The sequence below is a fragment of the Manacus vitellinus genome, unplaced genomic scaffold (assembly GCF_001715985.3).
Source record: "Manacus vitellinus isolate BGI_N305 unplaced genomic scaffold, ASM171598v3 scaffold_27_pilon, whole genome shotgun sequence".
NCBI classification, from domain to species: Eukaryota; Metazoa; Chordata; class Aves; order Passeriformes; family Pipridae; genus Manacus; species Manacus vitellinus.
In genome coordinates, this window is record NW_021940039.1 from 4,104,966 (window position 1) to 4,124,173 (window position 19,208).

General features: G+C 47.2%; 1 protein-coding gene across 1 annotated transcript; it reads right to left on the reverse strand.

Annotated features, from left to right (window-relative positions):
- Positions 1 to 7,878: 7,878 nt before the first annotated feature.
- GFI1B (growth factor independent 1B transcriptional repressor) lies at positions 7,879 to 19,208 on the reverse strand. Its single transcript, XM_008934032.4, has 7 exons — positions 19,105 to 19,208; positions 13,832 to 13,960; positions 12,181 to 12,327; positions 11,359 to 11,618; positions 10,965 to 11,102; positions 10,336 to 10,501; positions 7,879 to 9,886 (listed from the first exon to the last, which is right to left on the reverse strand). The coding sequence occupies exons 2-7, from the start codon at positions 13,944 to 13,946 to the stop codon at positions 9,708 to 9,710; spliced, it is 1,005 nt and encodes a 334-aa protein (XP_008932280.1). The 5' UTR covers positions 13,947 to 13,960; positions 19,105 to 19,208; the 3' UTR covers positions 7,879 to 9,707.

Genomic DNA, 19,208 nt, shown 5'->3' on the forward strand with positions numbered 1-19,208 from the left:
CTGGTCCAATCTTCCTTGGCAAGAGCATGGTCTAGACAAGACAGCCCAGCACCCTGTCCAGCTGAATCCTATAATTGTCCAATGGTGGGGAATCCACCACTTTCTAGGGGAAATTATTCCAGGGGCTGATTGCTCTCACTATGAAAAATTGTTCTCTGGTATTCAACCAGAATCTCCCCAGGAGCAACATGTACCCATTGCCCCTCCTCTTTTCCATGTGACTCCATGTAAAAAAGGGAATCTCCATATTTTCTGTAGCCACCCTTTAAATATTGGAACATGGTGATAAGAGTGGAGTGGAATGCCATTAGGGGAATATTACATCTCCTATCTAAGGTCTGGCTGAAGTTTCTTCTTTGCTTTCTCTTCTATAGACTGTGCACCATGAGCTGTTAAGCTGATGCTGTGTTTCACCTCAGGAGTGGCTACAGCAGGGAACAAAATGTTTATGGAAAAGGGCTGTAATACAAAAATATGACACAGTGGATAAAACTGCCTGAAATTAAAATATTATTTCTAACTGCCCTCTGCTATGTCTTAGATACCAAATGACTTGCAGATCTTTTTTTTTCCAGGAACAGTGATGTTTAAAGTGCCTGAAAATGGGCTTCCAGACTATGGGAAGTCTTGGTTACTGAGGGCAGAAACTCCTTCTGAAAATAATTTGATTAGTGGAACTTTGTTCCAGTATAAACCAGAATGAACTATTCAGTTCTCATCATTACCAGTAAAAGTTCCTATCAGACCTGTGCAATGCCCAGATAGTAGAGGGCAGAATATGCTTCATTTCCTTCCCCATTGTGTCCTCTTTTATTCTTAGCCATGCTTCACAGTGTAAAGGATCCAAATTACAACCTTTTTTTCACATTATTACTGCCCTCCTCTGAAAAAAAAAACCAGCCCAAAACTCTTTCCTGGGTATTTTCATCCTTGGCTTGTGCAACTTCACCAGCTTTTATCTCCCTCCTCTGAGCCACAGCTTTTCCCCCCCGCTCATCTTTGTAATCTGACATTGTGATTTGTTCACTTGGGTGCTTGTTTTTCTGCCTGAAGAAGATTTGCTGAATCATTGGGGAGGAGGCAGGAGCTGTAGAGGCAGCTGGTGGCCAGTGATAAAACCACGGCCACATCCAGCCCTCAGGGTTTGCACTTGACAGCCCTTCAGTTGAAGGCCTGAGTCACATTCCCTTCCGAGCTAAGATTGCTGGGGACTTTGGGATTGAGGAAATGGGGCTGAGGAGGTGGCACCTCAAAAATATAAATTACTGTTCCTGATAACCACAAGGTTTGTGTTGTATCTCCTGCAAAACTAAGGATGACGCTGTGAGAACTTTCAGGCTGGGGGCTAAATCCTGCTGTCTGTTGGATGTTGCGCCCACTTCAGGGGGAACACAGAGCTAAGAAAATAGGAATTTGTCTTGGGACAGGTAATGGTATGTAGTGACTTATTCCAGACTTGCAGTAACAAGGTATAGTGTGAGCAAAGGTGTGCCAGGGCTCCAAGACACTCACTTGCCTCTTTTTGGAGAGAATGCACCAAATTCCACTGGTACAACTTATGCAACTGCAACAAGTCTGAATTCTGCCCACTGCCTAACATTTAGGCTGGGGCCTAAAATGCCTTGGTTCATTTTTTAGGTCTTTTACACCCTCTCTGTATGTCCTTGAGTTACATTCTCTCTCTTGGTTTCCTTGCAGTAAAACAGGGATAAGGTGTTTCCATCTTTGCCATTTTGAAATCTTTAGGCAGTATGAGCTATTGAAATACAAGGTATCATTAGTCTTGCTGACTCTTGATTAGGTCTTCTGCTCTGTTAGCTCTGTTAGCCTTTATTTAAAACACTAGGAAATGAGGTTTTTTGCATATTTTTATAAGTATCTTCCAGAATTCAAAAATAAAATCTTACCAAGAGCACGTGATACTTTTCCTAAGATCAGAGTTATAACTTGGGTTGTTCTACTTAGTTGTACTTCAAGGAGGTAAGATGGAAAGGTGGTTAACAAACAAGACTGAAAGTCCAGCTGACCTGAGTTCCATTTCTAGTTGTCCCTCTCAAATTTGGGCAAATATTTTAAAGTGAACAATGCAGGCTGGCAGATCCCAATGTCACTTTGATGCTTTATGGGTTTTCTGTGGGATTTGCACAATGCCACTCCAGTGAATTACTGCACATGTGGAGGAATTCTACCTTGCTCTGATCTGTAGATCTCAAAGCATGTCCATGTTTTTATCCTCACTTTGCAAAAGGGGAAGTCTGGGACACAGGGAGGGGACGGTGACTGGCTGAGATCAGTGACAGGTCAAAGCCAGGAACACAACCCTCCTTTGAGTTCTGAGTGTCATATGTAGCTTTCTCCATGATGCCACAATATCAGAAAAGGCAGCTGCAGTTTCTGGACTCTCTTTTTCAGGTGCTTCCACACCTGAATGTCCACTGAGCTTGATTGATTTACAGTCAAGCTATTCCAGGATGGATCTAAATAAGGAGCTGTGGCAGGGATGTCTGACTGACACACTGGTTTACCATGTCCACACTCTCAGGATGGGGCCCTTTCAGGAGCAGGAATGCTCTGTCATTTCTGACTTCCCCTTCCTCAACTGAGACAAGAGATAACTTCTATTTTATAAAGAGAAACCAGAGGAGTTGACCACTGCCAAAAATCCCACCAAAGCTCCTAATATAGAGGAGCCTGGGATGTAAGATAAAGTCCCGTTGCTTTAAAATTATTCAAGAGGCAGAATCAATGGGGAAGGGTTTTAAACCCCTAATTCCTCATGAGGAAGCCTTGAACCTCAGAGTTGTGTTGGCTGGTGCTGAACGTGGCCGTTGTACTTAGGGCTTGCTGAGGAGCCTTTGATGACTTAGAGGTTGCTCATGATCTGGAGAATAGTAGATTATGAGTTGGAACAGAATCAGCTGTGAGAAACTTGGCCTGAGAGTGGTGCAGAAACCACAGGGGTGTGACTCATGTAACTTCAGATGCCTTTGGATACTCAGCTCCCTTTCTCTCCAGGGAGAGAAGTAGGTGCATAGAAGGCAGGACTTTGGTCCTGGTTTAGGTATGTGCTTTAGGAGGAGCTAAATCACTTCCTAGACATGTTACTTACCAAAAAGGGAGCTTTTGAGTCACTAGTTCACATTGGAGATCTCCTGACCTACGGTGCTGCTGCAGATTTCCCGCTTCATATCCCATGGAGAGCCTGGGGCAGCACTCAAACCCAGGCAGCCAAGGATGAACACACCCTCCCAGCACAGGCTCAGGGCTTGCACTGGGGCCAGCTCTCAGTAAAATAGGCAGGATCCAAGACACCAGTTTGAACCAGAAGTGAGTGGGATGCAGGATGATGGCTGTCCATATGGTCTGGATGAGCAGTGACCTGATAACAGGTCTGATGGGCTGAAGAAACACGTGTGTTGAAGCTGCTGATGTGACACTGGTTCTATCCTGCAAGCCCTAACCTCATCAGGGAAACCAAGCAGAGGATGTGCCCTGCAGGAATCTCTTATTACCTCCCTGTCATGGCTGGGGTACATGGACAGAGCTTGCACAGGTCCAAGGGAGCTCATCCAAACACAAGAGAGTCTCCCTGCTATGATCTTCAGCTTTATTGATCTGGTTATTGCCACCCTAGGAGTAGACATGAAGTGGTATTTGCTGGCCCACGCTCTGGCAGCTCAGATGGGAATGGTCAGGTTTTACCCTCTTCTATTCATTCAGAGGTTTTTACTATTTTTCAGAAACAGAGCAATTATCTGTACACCAACCCTTAGTGACCAGTGCAATTCCCAAGTGGTAGATCCTGCTCCCAAACCTAGGGATAGCAGCATGGAGGAGAAGTGCTGCTCTGGGCAGTGAAGAGGAGCAGCTTGCTCAGTAAGCATCTGGATTGTTTGCTGTAAATCTGACCCTCCTCCTGGGCAATGCTACTAAGAAAACCTACCCCCCTTCACTCCCCTGGGCCCCAGTGGTCACATTTGCAGCTCTCCTGCTGCACTTCCCAGGTTATTTGCATGGATGGGGGCTCCCTGCCGGTGCCTGGGTGGCAGAAGCCAAGGGCTGACAGGCCTTTCCTGCCAATCTGTCTGTTGTTCAGATGAAGTGGTTGGAAAGTGCTCACTCTCCAGTTCCCTCTTTGGCTCAGGCACTCTGATAAGGCCTGGGCTGTCCTATCTTGCCCTGGGAGCTGTTCCTCCTCCCTAACAGGCTCTCTTCCCCGGCTGACAGTTAGCAGCCGGCAGTGCTTGATAAACTTATCAGACCAAAGCTGAGCTCAGTGCAAAACTCAGCTCCTCCCCAGCCTCAGATTTCCCCATTCCTGGGGACTCTCTGCTCTCTGCCTGCCTTGCTGTCTGGTACAGTGAACACTGATCACCCTCGGGCCAACAGGTCAAACTCAGCCCCAGGACCAGATTGAGAAGTGTTAGTGTTGAAGCAACACATTTAAAATGAGAGCACTGAGCACAGAGCATCCATATCCAGCTCTGTCTCTCTCCCTGGAATATTATTCACCAGTGGAATTCATGTCTGGTTTATCTTCTCTGTGTTGCTGCTCGCCCTGTCCCTGTGCTCACCTAGAGTTGAGTGGTTTTAATGCAGGTCTCACTGTGCCTGTTGGAGGTTTTCTAAGCCATGGAATTAGGGTGCTTTGCTGAATTAAGTTTCTATCACTCGTTATCACAGTCACACTCGGGTGTCCCAGCCCAGATCAAGCTCCATTGTGTGAGGTGCTGGATGTGGAAGATAAGGAGGGGCAGTCTCCTTCCTGGTATCTCACTGTTGAAATAAACAAGTGAAGTGAAAGGGAGAGGGGGAATTATTATCCTCCTCTCACAGATGGGGTGAAGCTTTCTGAGGGCTCCATAGTGTGCTGAACAACTTCAGAAATCCAGTGCTCGTGTCTTGCCCCAAGTCATACAGGAAACATGTGGCACATCTCAAGTTTGGAGCTGCAGCCTCAAGACCAGTGTGTGTCCATGGCGACTGTTAGTTGTAAGATGGTGGGTCAGGATCTGTGTTTTCTTAGGTCTTACCCAGCATAGAGGCCACTGACTGATTGAACTATCCTTGGAGAATTTTGGTGTGACTGTTCTGGGTTGTCTCCTCTGTGTGGATGTGCTATTCCAGGGAGGAAAGGGCAAAAACTTCTGTGTTTTGTGAGCAGAATAAGTGTTAAAAATTGGTTTATGATGTACTGTTTTTATTTTTCTGTAGCAGCTTTGCAGCTTTGAGCTCCACATCCATTCCCAGGTTAGGCCCTTAATGACAGGCAGGAACGTTTCCCTGCACAACGAAACGTGTGTGTGCAGCTATTTCTGGGAGATTGCCTAATGCCTTCAGGTTTCTCCTTGTGTGCTGTGCTGATGGGCTGGAATTAACCTGCTGGTGTGTCTCCATCACCTACAGCTTCAGGAACAACCTGCCATGAGGACAAGGGACTCTGCTCTTATCTTTTTTTCACTGAAAACACTTTCTCGTGAAGTCTAAGGCGGGAAGCAACTTGGTTCAACAAATAACCTTCTTCCTCCAACAGAACCTATACCCAACTGGGGTCTTATTTTAACCTGTCCTTCCTCTCAGTTCTTTTAAGGCCTTCCCTAGCCATTGCCAACACAACATGAAAGCTTCAGGTTTCTACCTTCTCCAGGATTCCACTCCACGAGGTTGATACATCCTGAAAATAAGCTCCAGCCTAATGCTGTGCTAGCTGGGAACACAGCTCTGCTTCCTGCAGGTGTCCCATGGCTCTGTCTTCATTAGGAAGAGAAAGATGCATCCCGTGTCCAAACTGAAATCCACCCCTGATCACAGATCTTCTGGGCTGCTGCTCTCAGTGCCTGAAGGCTGTCTGGAAGACTCAGAGGCACCTCTCTCCTCCTGACAGACACCCGAGGTCACTGCTTTGCATGTGCCTCATTTGCTAAACAAAACAGCCCAAAGACCAGGATTTTCAATAAAGGGAAGAAGGTGTGAAGAGCACTGGGGAAATGCAGGATACAGGCTCGGGAGGGAGGCAAAAACAATCAGCTCTTTCTTCAGCCACAAAGATTAGTTGAGATTTTGCTTTTTGTTATCTGTTTCCTTGATTGACTGACCAGAATGTTTTTGATGCCAGGGGAGATGGTGAGAAAGGGGTTGTATCAGAGTAGTCAGAACTGAGGAGGATTTATATGTTTGGAGACCAAGGCCATGTGTGTTTGGAGTCGGTGACAGCCATGGCCTGATCCTGACAGGAGCTGAGCATCCCTGGGTAGCCACTGTGTGGATTCAGTAGCTCCAAGGATCAGGGCAGCCCTTTGCCCACTCCATGCCCTGTTGGGAGTGGAAGGCTCTCCCCAGCCTGGTGTGGTGAGGTTTGGGTAGTGCCAGATCTGCTTCCTTGCTCCTTCACCTGCATTCCAGAGCTTCAGGAACACAGATGCTCAAAGCCTGGGGAAGCATGCAGAGGAATTGTTTGCTCCAGAGCAGAGCCAGACTAGATCCCCCTGTCCTCTTCCTCAGGAGATTGCTCTCCTTGATCAGGATTGCAGTGAACAAGGGGCTGTGGGGCTCTGCCTTGTTTTTCCTTTGGGCTGGTGGCATCCATAGGCCTAAAGGAAGGTCAGGGCTTAGGCAGCATTACCTGGTGACCTGAAAGTGGCACCAATTTACTGAAGAGGAAAAAACTGTAGTGTCTTATTGGGAAAACGCTTCAAGTTAATTCCCTCTCCTCCTCCTCCCTTCTCAGGTCTCCTCCTGGCTCTGGCTGTACTGTCTGGCTGGTGCCTTTGCCAGCTGGCCTCCATCCACAGCCTGTGCTACTGGAGATACGCTCTCAGTGCCTGTGGGAGGGGGTCAGCCTGGATCCCCTGCACTGCTCTGCCCCCAGACGTGTTTTCCTGAGTGCAGCTCTGCAGCAGCACAGCCTACAGCCATCCCAGTCTGCTTCTCCACTTGTTGCCTGTCCATTTAAAGCAGTTCCTGCATCTCCTGGGTCGTGCCCACCAGGCTCCTCACAAATACCAGGCTGAGGCTGACACTGCCTCCTCCAGTGTAGCTGCTCTTCAGGAATTCCTGGATAGCTCAGGAGAGAAGCTCCCAACTGTCCACTGAAGGTTATTGCTCCTCTGTACCATGGAAACCAAAGATAGGGATGGAAATCTGAGGGATGCAGCAGCCCTCCTTCAGCAGGCTCCAAAGAACCAGCTGCCTGGTTTGGTTTTGTGACTGGTCTTGCAGGCACTCTTGCCACAGTGCTGGTCAGTGTGTGCCAGCACTTGCCTCCAGAATGGCCAAAGCTGGGGAGCTTTACATGAGTCAGAGACATGCTGCTGTCCCCAGGACACACACAGGGAAGTCTGTGCTGGTGTGTCAGTGTAGTTTGGGGCTGGAGTGGATTTTGCTCCTGAGCAGTTCAGATGCTGACACACTGTTTAAACACTTCTGTTTGCAGGTTTGTGGAGGACAGGGGGAACAACGAGCACAGTTGGCATTTTGGGCAGTGGTTTTAATAAGCTGAAATGACTTTACCTTGAGCAGGGCTTGTGCATGTGTGAGAGTGCTCCTGTGTGTGTGTGTGCCTGTGCCACAGCCAGGACCAGTTCCATCACAGGTTATACACCTTCCCCAGAGTCCCTGCCCTGACCAGGTTCTGGCACGACTCAGGAAAGGCCAGCAGAGATTTAATGGGGGTTTTGACAGTTCCATCTGGACACACATTCCCGTGTATCTGGGGTGCTTCTCCTGCTCTGGAGAGCTGACTGGCCTGTGTGGGACTCTGCACCAATCTGTCTCCAAGGATAAATGTCTCCCTGATGGCAGCCCTGTTCTGCATGTGAATGTCCATCTTTATTTCCCCTGAAACCGTAAATTATACTATACTCTTTCCCTTCTCCTTTTCTACTCTATCCCCACCTCCTGCATCTCCAGAGCAAAGCATGAGCCGTTCTTGAAATGGGTATTTTGAACATGAAATACACTCTGTTAGCCCAGTTACTGAGAGGGAACAGATTTATCAGATAAATCCCAGCAGGCCTCTACATGTTGTCACTGTCTGGTACAGAGCAATAAAAATATACATTAGAATAAGTATAAATACATATTTACAGTGTACAAGTAAAGCCAGGAGTACAGACTCTGTTTTGAGCTTCCAGAATGCATATTAATAACTAACAGCTTAGGCACAGCATAAAACAGGGGCAAGTACATTTTAGGTCTTAGGAGAATAACTTTGGATTTACAGCAGTGTAACTGAGGGCAGGACAGACATCTCTCCTGGCAATACATGAATTTTCCACTTGGACCATTTGTCTTTGCCCACGATGGCAGCCTTCCCTCATAAACCTTTGGAGTGAAATGGTTTGTGCCACAGCCCATTCCCAGGGTAATTCCCACTGGTGCCATTGTCCAAGGCCGTGTGTTCAGGGATGTAGTTATGGAGTGGGCTGTGTGCTGCTACAGTGCCCTGCTTAAGTGGAAGCACTTGCCTTATTTGTGCTATAATAATACTTTGTCCTTCCTGTTAAGAACTCAAGGGACTCTACAAACCTGAGAGAATGATCCCACGTCACCGGGGGGGGGGGGGGGGAGAAACAGAAGCCCAGTGCAGTGACTTGCCAAAGGTTAGAGAGAGAGAATGTAGCAGAGCTTGGAGGGGAACTGGTTCTTTACTCGTTCCAGTGCTTTGCTTCACCCCCTGAACCTGGAAGAAGGAGGAAATGCCACTGCTCTGTTTGTATAATATTTGTAAGGTACTTGCATACTCTGCCAGCGTGTACAGGCTCAGCCACTTCCTCCTTTAAGAGAGGGGCTGGAAAACAGGATTCTGGCCCTTGGTATCGACATCCAAGGGCCAGTCCTGACCACACAGTGACACAGGACTGCCCAGGACAGCTCTAAGTTGGTATGCACTGAAATATTGAGGGACATACCAGAGCCCAGATTCCAAAAGCAGCCAGACTCTCCCATGGTACCAAGACATGGGGCTTATGCCTGGTGCTGTGGCATGGCTCTTCCTGCAGCTTGCTTGCTTGCCACCCAGCCAGGGATCTTTGCAGCATGGTGTGTCTGAGGAGTGTATTTAGAGACCCCTGTTATCAGCTAGGGATAGGAGCTGTTTCTTCAGTATTTTCCTCCCACTCCAAGCTAAAAATACAGCACAGTTAACTTGTCATTTGATCACAGTAAATGCTCTGCTGAAAGAAATGACTTTAGGTGTCTGTTGGCAGAATTTATGGCCTGGGCAAGTCTCTGCAGAAGCCCTGTCCAGGCTGAACACAGCTCACTGAACGCAATCTATTTGCATGGCCTGGCCTTATCTTCCCAGCCATCGGAGCAGGACACGGTTACAGCACTGGCTTGGCACAGATTGTGGCTCCCACCAGCCCAGGAATTCCCACCTCACTGCTGGGCAGCCTGAAAGAACTGGATTCTGCACATGGTGTCAATCCAGAGTAACAGTGACCTTGGAGGAATTTCTCTGGGTTTGCACTTGAGCAGGTGATGTCAGATCTGGGCTGGTACCTGTTGTAATTGAAAAGTGAGACCCCCCCCCAGATGTTTCTTTGGGACGTGCAAGGCCCTGGGGTGCCAAGCACCAAAGCCAACGACATGACTTTGCCAGTCCCCAGGGGAACACAGGGGATGTGTGGAGTGTGGAGTCCCACACTGGATGGAGATGCTGGGGGCAGTCTGCAGTGGAAGCTCCAGCAAAGACCTGGAGCCCTTCCTCACTTGAGGCTGTGCTGGGTCTCGCGGTGCCTCCGCAGATCCACCTTGCGCTGGAAGCCCTTGGCACAGAGCTCGCAGCTGAAGGGTTTGAACCCGGTGTGTTTGCGGCTGTGGGTGATGAGGTTGGAGCTCTGGCTGAAGGCTTTGCCACAGACCTGGCATTTGTGGGGCTTCTCACCTGCAGGGCACAGAAAAATGGTAAAAAACACTTTAACAGGTGAGAGAAAGGAGGTAGAAATGCCCTTCAGCAGATTCAGACTGGCTGTGCTCGGGCATCAGGGTGCTGCCAGCCCAGCTGTCCTGGAAACATCTCTGGATTGTGATCCAGCACCAGAGGGTGGGAAGAGTCAGAGGCAGCCCTCTCCAGCTGGGTGTTCCATGCCCTGCCTGCATCCAGGGCTGGGGACAACCACGTCATGTACCAGAGGCTGGTCAATAAGCACCTCCTTGTCACACAGAGCAGGATGTGCATCCCAGGGGTGCTTTGACTTTCTGCCATCTTACCACTCAGGGAATAACAACTTTCCAGTGCCTCTGGACTGAACTCTGGTCCAACATCGCTGTGTATTGCATTTACACCATGGGCTCTAATCTGCATTTGCCTGTTGGGGATATTTTGTTTCTCACCAGTGTGGATGTAAGTGTGTTTCTTCATATCTGACTTCTGGTGGAAGCGTTTGCCACAGTACTGGCAGGGATAGGGCCGTGTGTCCGAATGGATCAGCAGATGAGTGGAGAGGGTGGAGGAACGTTTGAATGTCTTCCCACACATCTTGCACTCAAAGCTTCTTTCCTGTTGGGGAAGGAAAATCATGGGATGTCTGAGGCTGCAAGACATGTGACAGAGCTTGAAGAGTGATGAGAATAGTAGATTTGATAAGCAAATCTCCTTGGCTTCTGGACTGATGTGCTGGGAGCAGTACAAAGGGAATGCAGGAGGGTTACTTATGGAAATGGATTATGTCTTGTGATCCAAACTCCTGTACCCTCTAGGAGGAGGTGAGGCACAGCAGAACAAGCAGCAATGATCCTTCCCTCCCATCCAAGGAATTCTCAAGGGCAGTCTGAGATTTGTGAGACCAAGATCTATGATCTGTGGTCCCCAGAGCTCCTGGTGTTGTCACTGGGTGCTACAGGAAAGACACCACGTTTGTAACCGAGGAAATGTCACTTCCTCTATAATGGATTAAGCAACAGCCAAGGTCCAAGCCCTCCTGAGCTCTGGAGAGCTGGTTCTCTGGACACATCCTACACACCTGGGAGTGGATATTGGTGTGCTGCTCCAGGCTTACAGCGTGCCCAAAGGTTTTGCCACACACTTCACAAGCAAAGGGCCGGGTCCCACTGTGAGACCTTCGGACATGGACCTCCAGTCCATGGGGAGTGGAGAACACCTGCAAAACAAAATGCCAGGGATAATTTTTGGCATGAGGTGGCTGTGTCTCCACCTCTGTTTTCAATTCCTTCTCTTTTTTGGATTCTTCCCTCTCGTGGGCCACGTGAACTGCATCACTCCCAGTGCCTCTGTACTTGCTCTCCTGAGTAGGTGACCTGTTTTGAGCCACGTGTTGCATTTTGGTGTGACCCACTATTCGCTGAAAATCCCTCCAGGCCCTCCCCATCCCCGAGGTTCTCCTGTGACACACAAACCTTGTTGCACTTCACGCAGTGGTAGGTCTCCATGTCTGAGGAATAGTGCATGCTGTAGTCCAGGGGGGGCTCGGAGCTTGGCAGGAGGTGGCTCCCATACAGGCTAACAGGGTGCTCCAGCAGGGCTGACTGCATGGTGGAGGACATCTGTTGGTAGCTGTATGGCATGTGGAAAGCATCCCAAGAGAAGCCAGTTTTGTAGAAGGTAGGATTGGTTGTGTTAGTGCAGTCCTTGATCTGCAGAGCTGGGATGGGCACCTCTGAGTTTGCAGAAGAAAGGGAGAAGTGAGTGTCACACCACTGCCTGAAGGTGGGCATCAGCAAAAAAAGTTCTCCAGCTCCCATTTCTCCATTGAATGCCTTGGGAGTTCCAGTTGGCAACTCCTCCCCCTCAATTCAAATCCCGATTCCCCATGAAAAGTTCCTATTGTGACTTTGATTGCAATCTGAGGAAATTTTATGGCAAAGAATGCCATGGAAATGTGATGGCTAGGGGAATTTTAAGCCCCCTACTAGCCCTGCTTCATGTGGTGTTTGAACAACATATGGACACCTGCCTTGACCACAGAGCACAGAACTGCACTGAGATGGGGATGTTCATCCATTGGGAATCACAGCAGCATCCTTCAGGGAGATGCTGATCTAGAGCAGAATTGTAAAGGGAAATACAGAATTCTCCTGATGAGCTCTGCCTGGGACAAGTTTGACCATTGATGTCAAGGTGAGAGCTGCCATTTACTGAAAACCTGGGCCCAGTTTTAGGGGCTCCATAAGCCAGCCCAGCCCTGACCTCTTTTGCAATTGTGGTTTTGGGTGGCAGACCTTGAGCTGAAGGGCCTGGCAGCATCCTGCTCAGGTACTGGACAGGGACACTTTCTTCCTTCAGTTCAGGTGGGTCCTTTTCTTGTTTTGGAATCACACATTCCAGGTCCTGTTTCTTGATGTCCTCTGGTGTCCTGTCTCCTGTGGCTGTAACACAGAGCAGGGTCACAGGTCGTTCTTCCTCTTACAAGGAGTCTGTTAAGGTGAGTTTTGCACTCATGTATGAACTCGTGCTTGGATACAGGAGCCTGTGCTCAATTCCCTGAATAAGTGCAGAGTGCTGCAATCAGCAGGGCAATCAAGGTCTCTCCACTGCAAAGGGAAATTCCAAGCAGGATGAGATTGGCAAGGGAGAGGGGGCAGGATGAGGTGACAGGACACTTGATACCCTCTGCAGTGAGAGCGGATTAACACTAGAAGGCCATATATCTGTAAGAATCATTTCCCTATTCAAAACCATTTCCATTTGTGTGGGTAACTAACAATCACTAACTTATTAACCTCCACACCCCTCTCCTAAGAGAGCTGGGTATTGTTAACCTGGATTTATGGACAGCCAAGTAGGGAAGCAGAGAGGGGAGGTAACTGCTTATGCAGGTGCAAAGACTACTGAGCCTCATCTTCTCCTGCCCACACTCCCATTTCTCCATGCTTGTCCCAGCCCTTAAAGAGACCAACCAGCACTTTTTAGAACGTAGACTTTGCAGTAAGAATTTAAAATGGACAGAGGTCCAACACATGTGCCTCCTTTATGCTGGAGATGGGACAGGTCTGCTGAAGGACAGCATTTATCTGTCATCAAAACCCTCCAGTGCACCAGACAGACACAACAAATAGTCAAAAGATGATAGCAGGAATTGAAATGAAAATGTCACCTCCTTTCCTTTTTATCAAACTTATCACAGGGTTGGACTCTAATTTGATAGCCAGGGCTAGAACAAAGAGTAAGTTGATCCTAGATTTGAATAAAGAAAATTTGAATGGTGCCTGAAGGAAGAAGATAATTGCCCCAGCCCTGCCACTGCTGGGATGGCTGTGGAACAGGAGCAGAGGGAGGGCAGCAGGCAGAGGCAGAAGCTGTTGGTTGGTGTTCATACTGTATAGAGCAGCTGGCCCTTCACCTGTGAGTGTGTAGGACTCCTCACAGGCAGTGTTAGGGTATCCCTGGTATTTTCTCACTCTGGCTGTAGCCTTCCTTGCAAATCATCAGGAAGAGGTGGTAACACACTGAGGTAGAGAGGATGTAGTGCAGAGAGAACGTGGGCAGCAAACATGGGAAGCTAGAGATGGAGGTGGCAGAGTTGTGAAGAGTTCGTAGAAGACTGACAACCAAGGGCAAGCTCTTTTCCCAGCTGTTAGTGGCCTGAAATTGGCCTTCTATCCCAAATGTGACCAACTCCACTCAGCAATCTGATATCTCAGATCTCCCCAGCAACCGAGCAGGGAACAAAGGGAGGATCTAAATTTGGATTTGTGGATTTGGCGTAGAGAGCGGACACGCAGGAAGGGATCAGTCTGTCCTTAGACTGACGTGCCCCTGTAGAAGCCCTTTGATGCTCTTTAGCTCACTCACCCCACTCCTTTACTTGCCTACTCAATGATTGATTTGCCTTGGTGTGTTCTTACAAGCCCAGTGGATGGACTGACTCACCAGTGAAGGCAGAGGTCACTGGGCCCCACGTGAGTGCAGGCAGGTCATCTTCCACAAAGCGGTGTTGGTGGTAGGTATGAGCCTTTTTGCTCTTCACCAAAAAGGAACGTGGCATTTTCCATTCACTTTCTGGGCAGAAACACAGAAAAACAGCAGGTAAATCTCTGTGGTTTAGGGATTGGTTTCCCATTTGTGCCCCCAGCCCTCAGCTATGTGAGCAGCAGTGAATTAAAACTTGTAGTGGGGAGAAAAGGAGATCACCTCAAAGGTCCCTCCAACCAGCTGAGGAGCAGGGAGGGGTTGCATGGGTTTGGGTGTGTGATGGATCTCAGCTCTGAGGAAAACACAGAGCTGTGGAAAGAGCTAAATGAAAAACTTACTGCAAGGTGGTCTCTGACACTGTAAAAATTACACTTCACTATCTACCCCAGGTCAAGGCAAAGGATTACAGCAATCTTGATGTTGTATGTGGAGAAACAGAGACAGGCTTAAACTGAAGGCTGTGTACAGACCAGAAGTGCCTGTGGCAGACACACTGGAAGCCAGGATCTCTCTCTTGTAGCTCCCTGCTCTGGCTACAGGACATGGTGCATCTCTGACCTCACCCTCCCTTAGTGGGGACCACAGGCTGGAGATCCCCCTTGGAGAAAGGGTCTGTCTGAGTGTTTGTACTGCACCTGGAAGAGCCCCTGACCTGGGCTCTTCTGTGAAATTGCTACAAAAACACTAATTATAGAAACAACACCAATAATAGGAGAGAGACAGCAGAAAATCCATGATGTGTGTGTGGGGGTCTCCTTGTTGAGTAGCTGGAGTGGTTTGTGCTCTGGCTGACAAACAACAGGGGAACAGAGGCAGAGCAGAAGGGCTGGGTGAGAAGTTACCTTTTGGACCTGACTCAAACATTGCAGACCGTTGAAATGGCGGGTGAGGAACAAACATAAAATGCTGAAATTTAATCACACAAAATTCTCTTGCAATGCATCTGTTATCTGTGCTACCCAGAACCCAGCCCGCCCTGTGCCCGCTCCCCGGGCCTGCTAACTGCTCTCCTGGAGGCAGAGTGACAACAGGGGCAATGTTGTGTGCAGCAATATCAGCTGGTGCCTTATTTGCATGTGGATTTGCATTTTGCCTTGTAATTGTTCGGGATAGCAACACTGAAAACAAATCTTGCCATATTTCATATGAAAAGTCAGCAGTGAGTCCTGGCTCACTGTTGACTGGAAACTTGTATTATTGAGTTTTGCTCTTTCCTGAAAGCAGTTCAGTGTAACTTACTTAATTACAAAAGAAAAACCTCAAAAATCCACAAAGGTTGCTCCTGTTACATGGGAATGACATGGAATGTCTAAGTCAGGATACAGCAGCGTGGACTTCTGGAATCCCAAACAGCCAGGGATGGAAAGGTCTGCTCCCTAGGGTTCAGAAGTACTTGCACTACCTCTTCGTGCTAAATATAATCACACAGCCCAGTGGTGTTTTGTTTAAAGGTCTGAGGGCCACATTTGCAGTGGTGCCTAAAGCTGCAGGTCCATGTGCTGTGGGATTCCCACAACGAGGTCTCCTGTGGACAGGGTGATTGCCAGGGTGCCCACCAGCCCACCTGCCTTTGGATATGCAGTTAGAGCTGTCTTTTTAAATCTGGTCCAGGATTCCCACTGTTTCTTCTATGATTCCAGGGTAACTCTTGGTGTCTCCAGCCATTTTTATTTCCAAAATGACTCACCTGTTTTTCTTCATCATTTTCCAAGAAATTTACATGTAACTTGAGATGAATAAGAGAAAAGAGAGGCCAAGAGTAGATTTGTTAACTTAATTTCAGAAAGAGGACAAAACAGTATTGAGAAAGAACCACAAGTAGACCCTTGAGAGAAGGGACAGTGAAACACAATTTTTATCTCTCTATTGAGATTCATTCTAAGTGTTGTAAAGAGCCTCTGCTCAGTGAAAAGATGAAGGCACAGAAATAGCTCCAGGAGTGTCCTGCAGTGGGTAAAACCCTTCAGCAGCTCTGCTTAGCTTGTGCCACTCACATTCCAGAGCAGAGCTGAGCTCAGAGGATCAGTCCCAGGTGAGGTACCTGTGCATGGAGCCACACTCTGCATTATAGACATTACAGTGCCCCAAGCTGAAATCCTGCCACAAACCCTTTATCCATGGAGTTTCCACTCATGTCAGAGGGATTTTCCCATGTGGTGGGGCAGGACTGTGTCCACAATGGAGGGTATTCATACCAGAAAGCTTTAGACATTGGGTTTCTCTGCCTGAATTAACCAGGTTAATTAAGCCCAGGTCTGGGCTTCCTGACACGGTGGAGGAAGAGGCTCTGGAAATGGGTAACTCTGAATGTAGGGGACACCCTCCATCCAGCAGCGCTGCTGGAAGAGACACTCTCCCTGCCTCCAGCTAGAGAATCCTCTGGCAGTAGCTGGACAGCTTAGCCAGGTAAATCAGAGGGTTGGAGGTGGGTGGCTCAAGCATTGCAGTGTTTTATGGCAGTGCCCACATGCCAAGTCCACGATGGCACCAAGCACAACCCCGCTTTCCTGGTGGTGGTTGGAAATAGAGGCACATGAATCAACAGGATTTTTCTGGATGTGTTTGCCCCAGCATATGGAAAAGTCAACTTTGGTCCAGTATTGTGACCTCTGAGAAGGGCCTGTGCTGATCTTTAATGGACTGAACTTTGCAGAAGGAAGTTACCTTCCCCCACCCCATTTTAGAGAAAAAAACAGGAACTGGGAGCCCAAAGCAGAGTTAATTAACAACTGCACTGCACTGTCTTTGTGATGCACACAACCAGGTTAGAGGAAAGCTAAAGGCAGAGACTGTGAGAGGAAAAAGTACTGTCTTCCCTTGAAACTCCAGATTATCAGTAGCAAGTGATCACCTGCCCCTAATGGCCAACTGTATTTCCCAGGGAAAGCAGTGCTATGGACAACAGATCCCACCACATCTCAGGGTCACTGAAGCTTCCAACAGAATTTGGCTTCAGCCTTTTGCTGAAAATTGAACTTTATTATTATTGAGTCTGTTCCTTTCAGCCCCTGTGGCACCAGTTTCTACGTGGAGTGGTAAGGGCACAAGAGAAATCATTGCTTGGGCAGATGCTCCCAACCAAAATGGAACAGTCCTGGCTGGTTTTTTAAATTCATTACAGGATATAAAGCCAGTAGCCAGCTACAACTGACATTCTTATTTGCTTGCCATTCATGCAGCTGTATAATAATGTTAGAACGTGCCCTGAGGAAAGGACAGCAGGACCCAAGGGAAAAAAAAACTGCTTCACTATTTTGGGAACCTCACCTGTAGCGCCTTAGAAGGTTTCTTTTTGCAGTTATAAATTGCTCAGTCAGATCTGAAAGCACATCCAGCATTTGTGTGTCCCCCCAGAGTTCAAACTCCAAATTCCCTCAGCCTCAGCGATGCTCTCTGGTGATGTGACACTGAAACACTGCAGGTGGGGAAAGAACCAAATGAAAAGGGTTTGGTTCTTAATTTAGGGGGTGGTTTCTGACTCCAGGATCCGAATTTCACTGGGTCCCTCAATGAAGCTCCATCTCCCACTTCATTACACGGCAGCTCACAGCACCCAAACCCACGGGACTGAGTCCTTTGATATCACTGAGAAGAAATTAATATTCTCACTGAATTAGATTGTGGAGCCTTCAGTGGGGAGAGGTGTTTGCAGGATTGTGCCCCACTGAATCAGGGACTCAACATGCAGCAAAACTTTCATTCTAAAGCTGACTTGCATTTTTCTCTAAATTCAAGTAATTCCATTTTCAGATTTATGAGGTATTTGTAGCGATTAAACACTTTTTCTCACTACACTCAGCAGAAACACTTAATTTTAACTAACAATTGATATATATCTTCATATAAATTGATGAGTGTACAAAGTTTTAGGCTAAAAGAGACTTATTTCCTTTTCATTATTTAACTTATATTTATATCTCAATATTGCTTCTTTTTCTGTTATTTCTCACAAAGGTGAAGCTTCCAAAAATACAGAACAGCTTGTCTCTAAAAAGACTATTTTTTGAAGAAGAAAAAAAGCACAAACCAAAACAGGAGGTATCTGAAATTTTTAAGAGTCCAAATCAAATAAAATAAGAAAATTAAAAAAAAAAAAAAAGAGAGAGGTTTTAAGGACTCCTGACTGTTTAAATATAAAGTCAAATTTGAAAGAATTTCAGTTTTTTACAAAATTAATCATGTTTAGTCCATCATTGCAATGTACTTGAGGCGAGTCATTTGAATGTGTCTTTTTTAGTGGAAAAATGAACAGGTCATTTTTAATCCCTGTGGTCAGACTGGGCAAATGGACATTATGGCAGGGGTAGCAAATTACGGTGGGAATTTTGTCCCAGAAGGGGAACAGAAATGCTGGAATATCTGTAGTACCTGGAGAAAAATGTTTAGACTATAATTGCAGCATTTGTTCTTTAGAAACCCCACACAGCTCCTGGTGATGTTGGGAATGCCACTGGCTTTAGGAAACTTTGCCATGGATAGATAAAGCTATACAGTGCAATCTAATAAATTCTATACCCCCTTAATGTATAGATGCACTTAATGAACTTGCAAATCATTTGCTTTCCTGCTTAATGTATTGAATCAATCTGGTGGTATGTGAGAAGCGCCTATAAATAGCTAATTCCATATGCTAAAAACTGTTACACTGATCAGCCTCTACTTAAAAAGGATGGAAAATTAATAAAAGGGAGATTTGAAGCAAAAATTCTGAACAGGAGAGGCTGAATTGTCATCAGGAAAGACTGGCACAGGTGATGTGAGCAGAGGTGTCCTGCTCTCTGAATTTAAAGGTCTGGCCCTGCAAAAGAGCAATTAAAAGGGAAAACACAGTTTGCCCCTTCCTCAATGGCAAAGTACAAAACTCTGCATCCAGAAACTAATCCTGCTGATGGAGCTTGCTGGGACACAGGTATCTGAGACCACTGTCACATCCCTTGTATTTTGTTCTACTCACATGTGAGCACATTGTCACATGTGAGAGTGAAGGATATGGTATATAATTTTAAAAGGTTTATATGGTATATAATTTTAAAAGGTGGAATTCAAATGAGTCAAGTGAACTATTTCCATAAAGGAATCCTCAGGACAAGCGACTTACTCCGTGGAATGTGTCACATATTTGCAAACAAAAGCAAAGAAGAAGGAAAAAAAGCTTAGAAAAAAAAAAAAACATATCAGAGAAATGAGGAAAACAATAAAAATAAAAGTGGTTAAAAGAATAAATCAATCACCTGTTTGGGGGACTTTGCTTTACTGGATTCGCCTTGAAATCTCCCCAGACCAGCGGGACGTCGCCTTCTCTCAGGACTCCTCTTCCACTTTTTCTCTTGCTCGC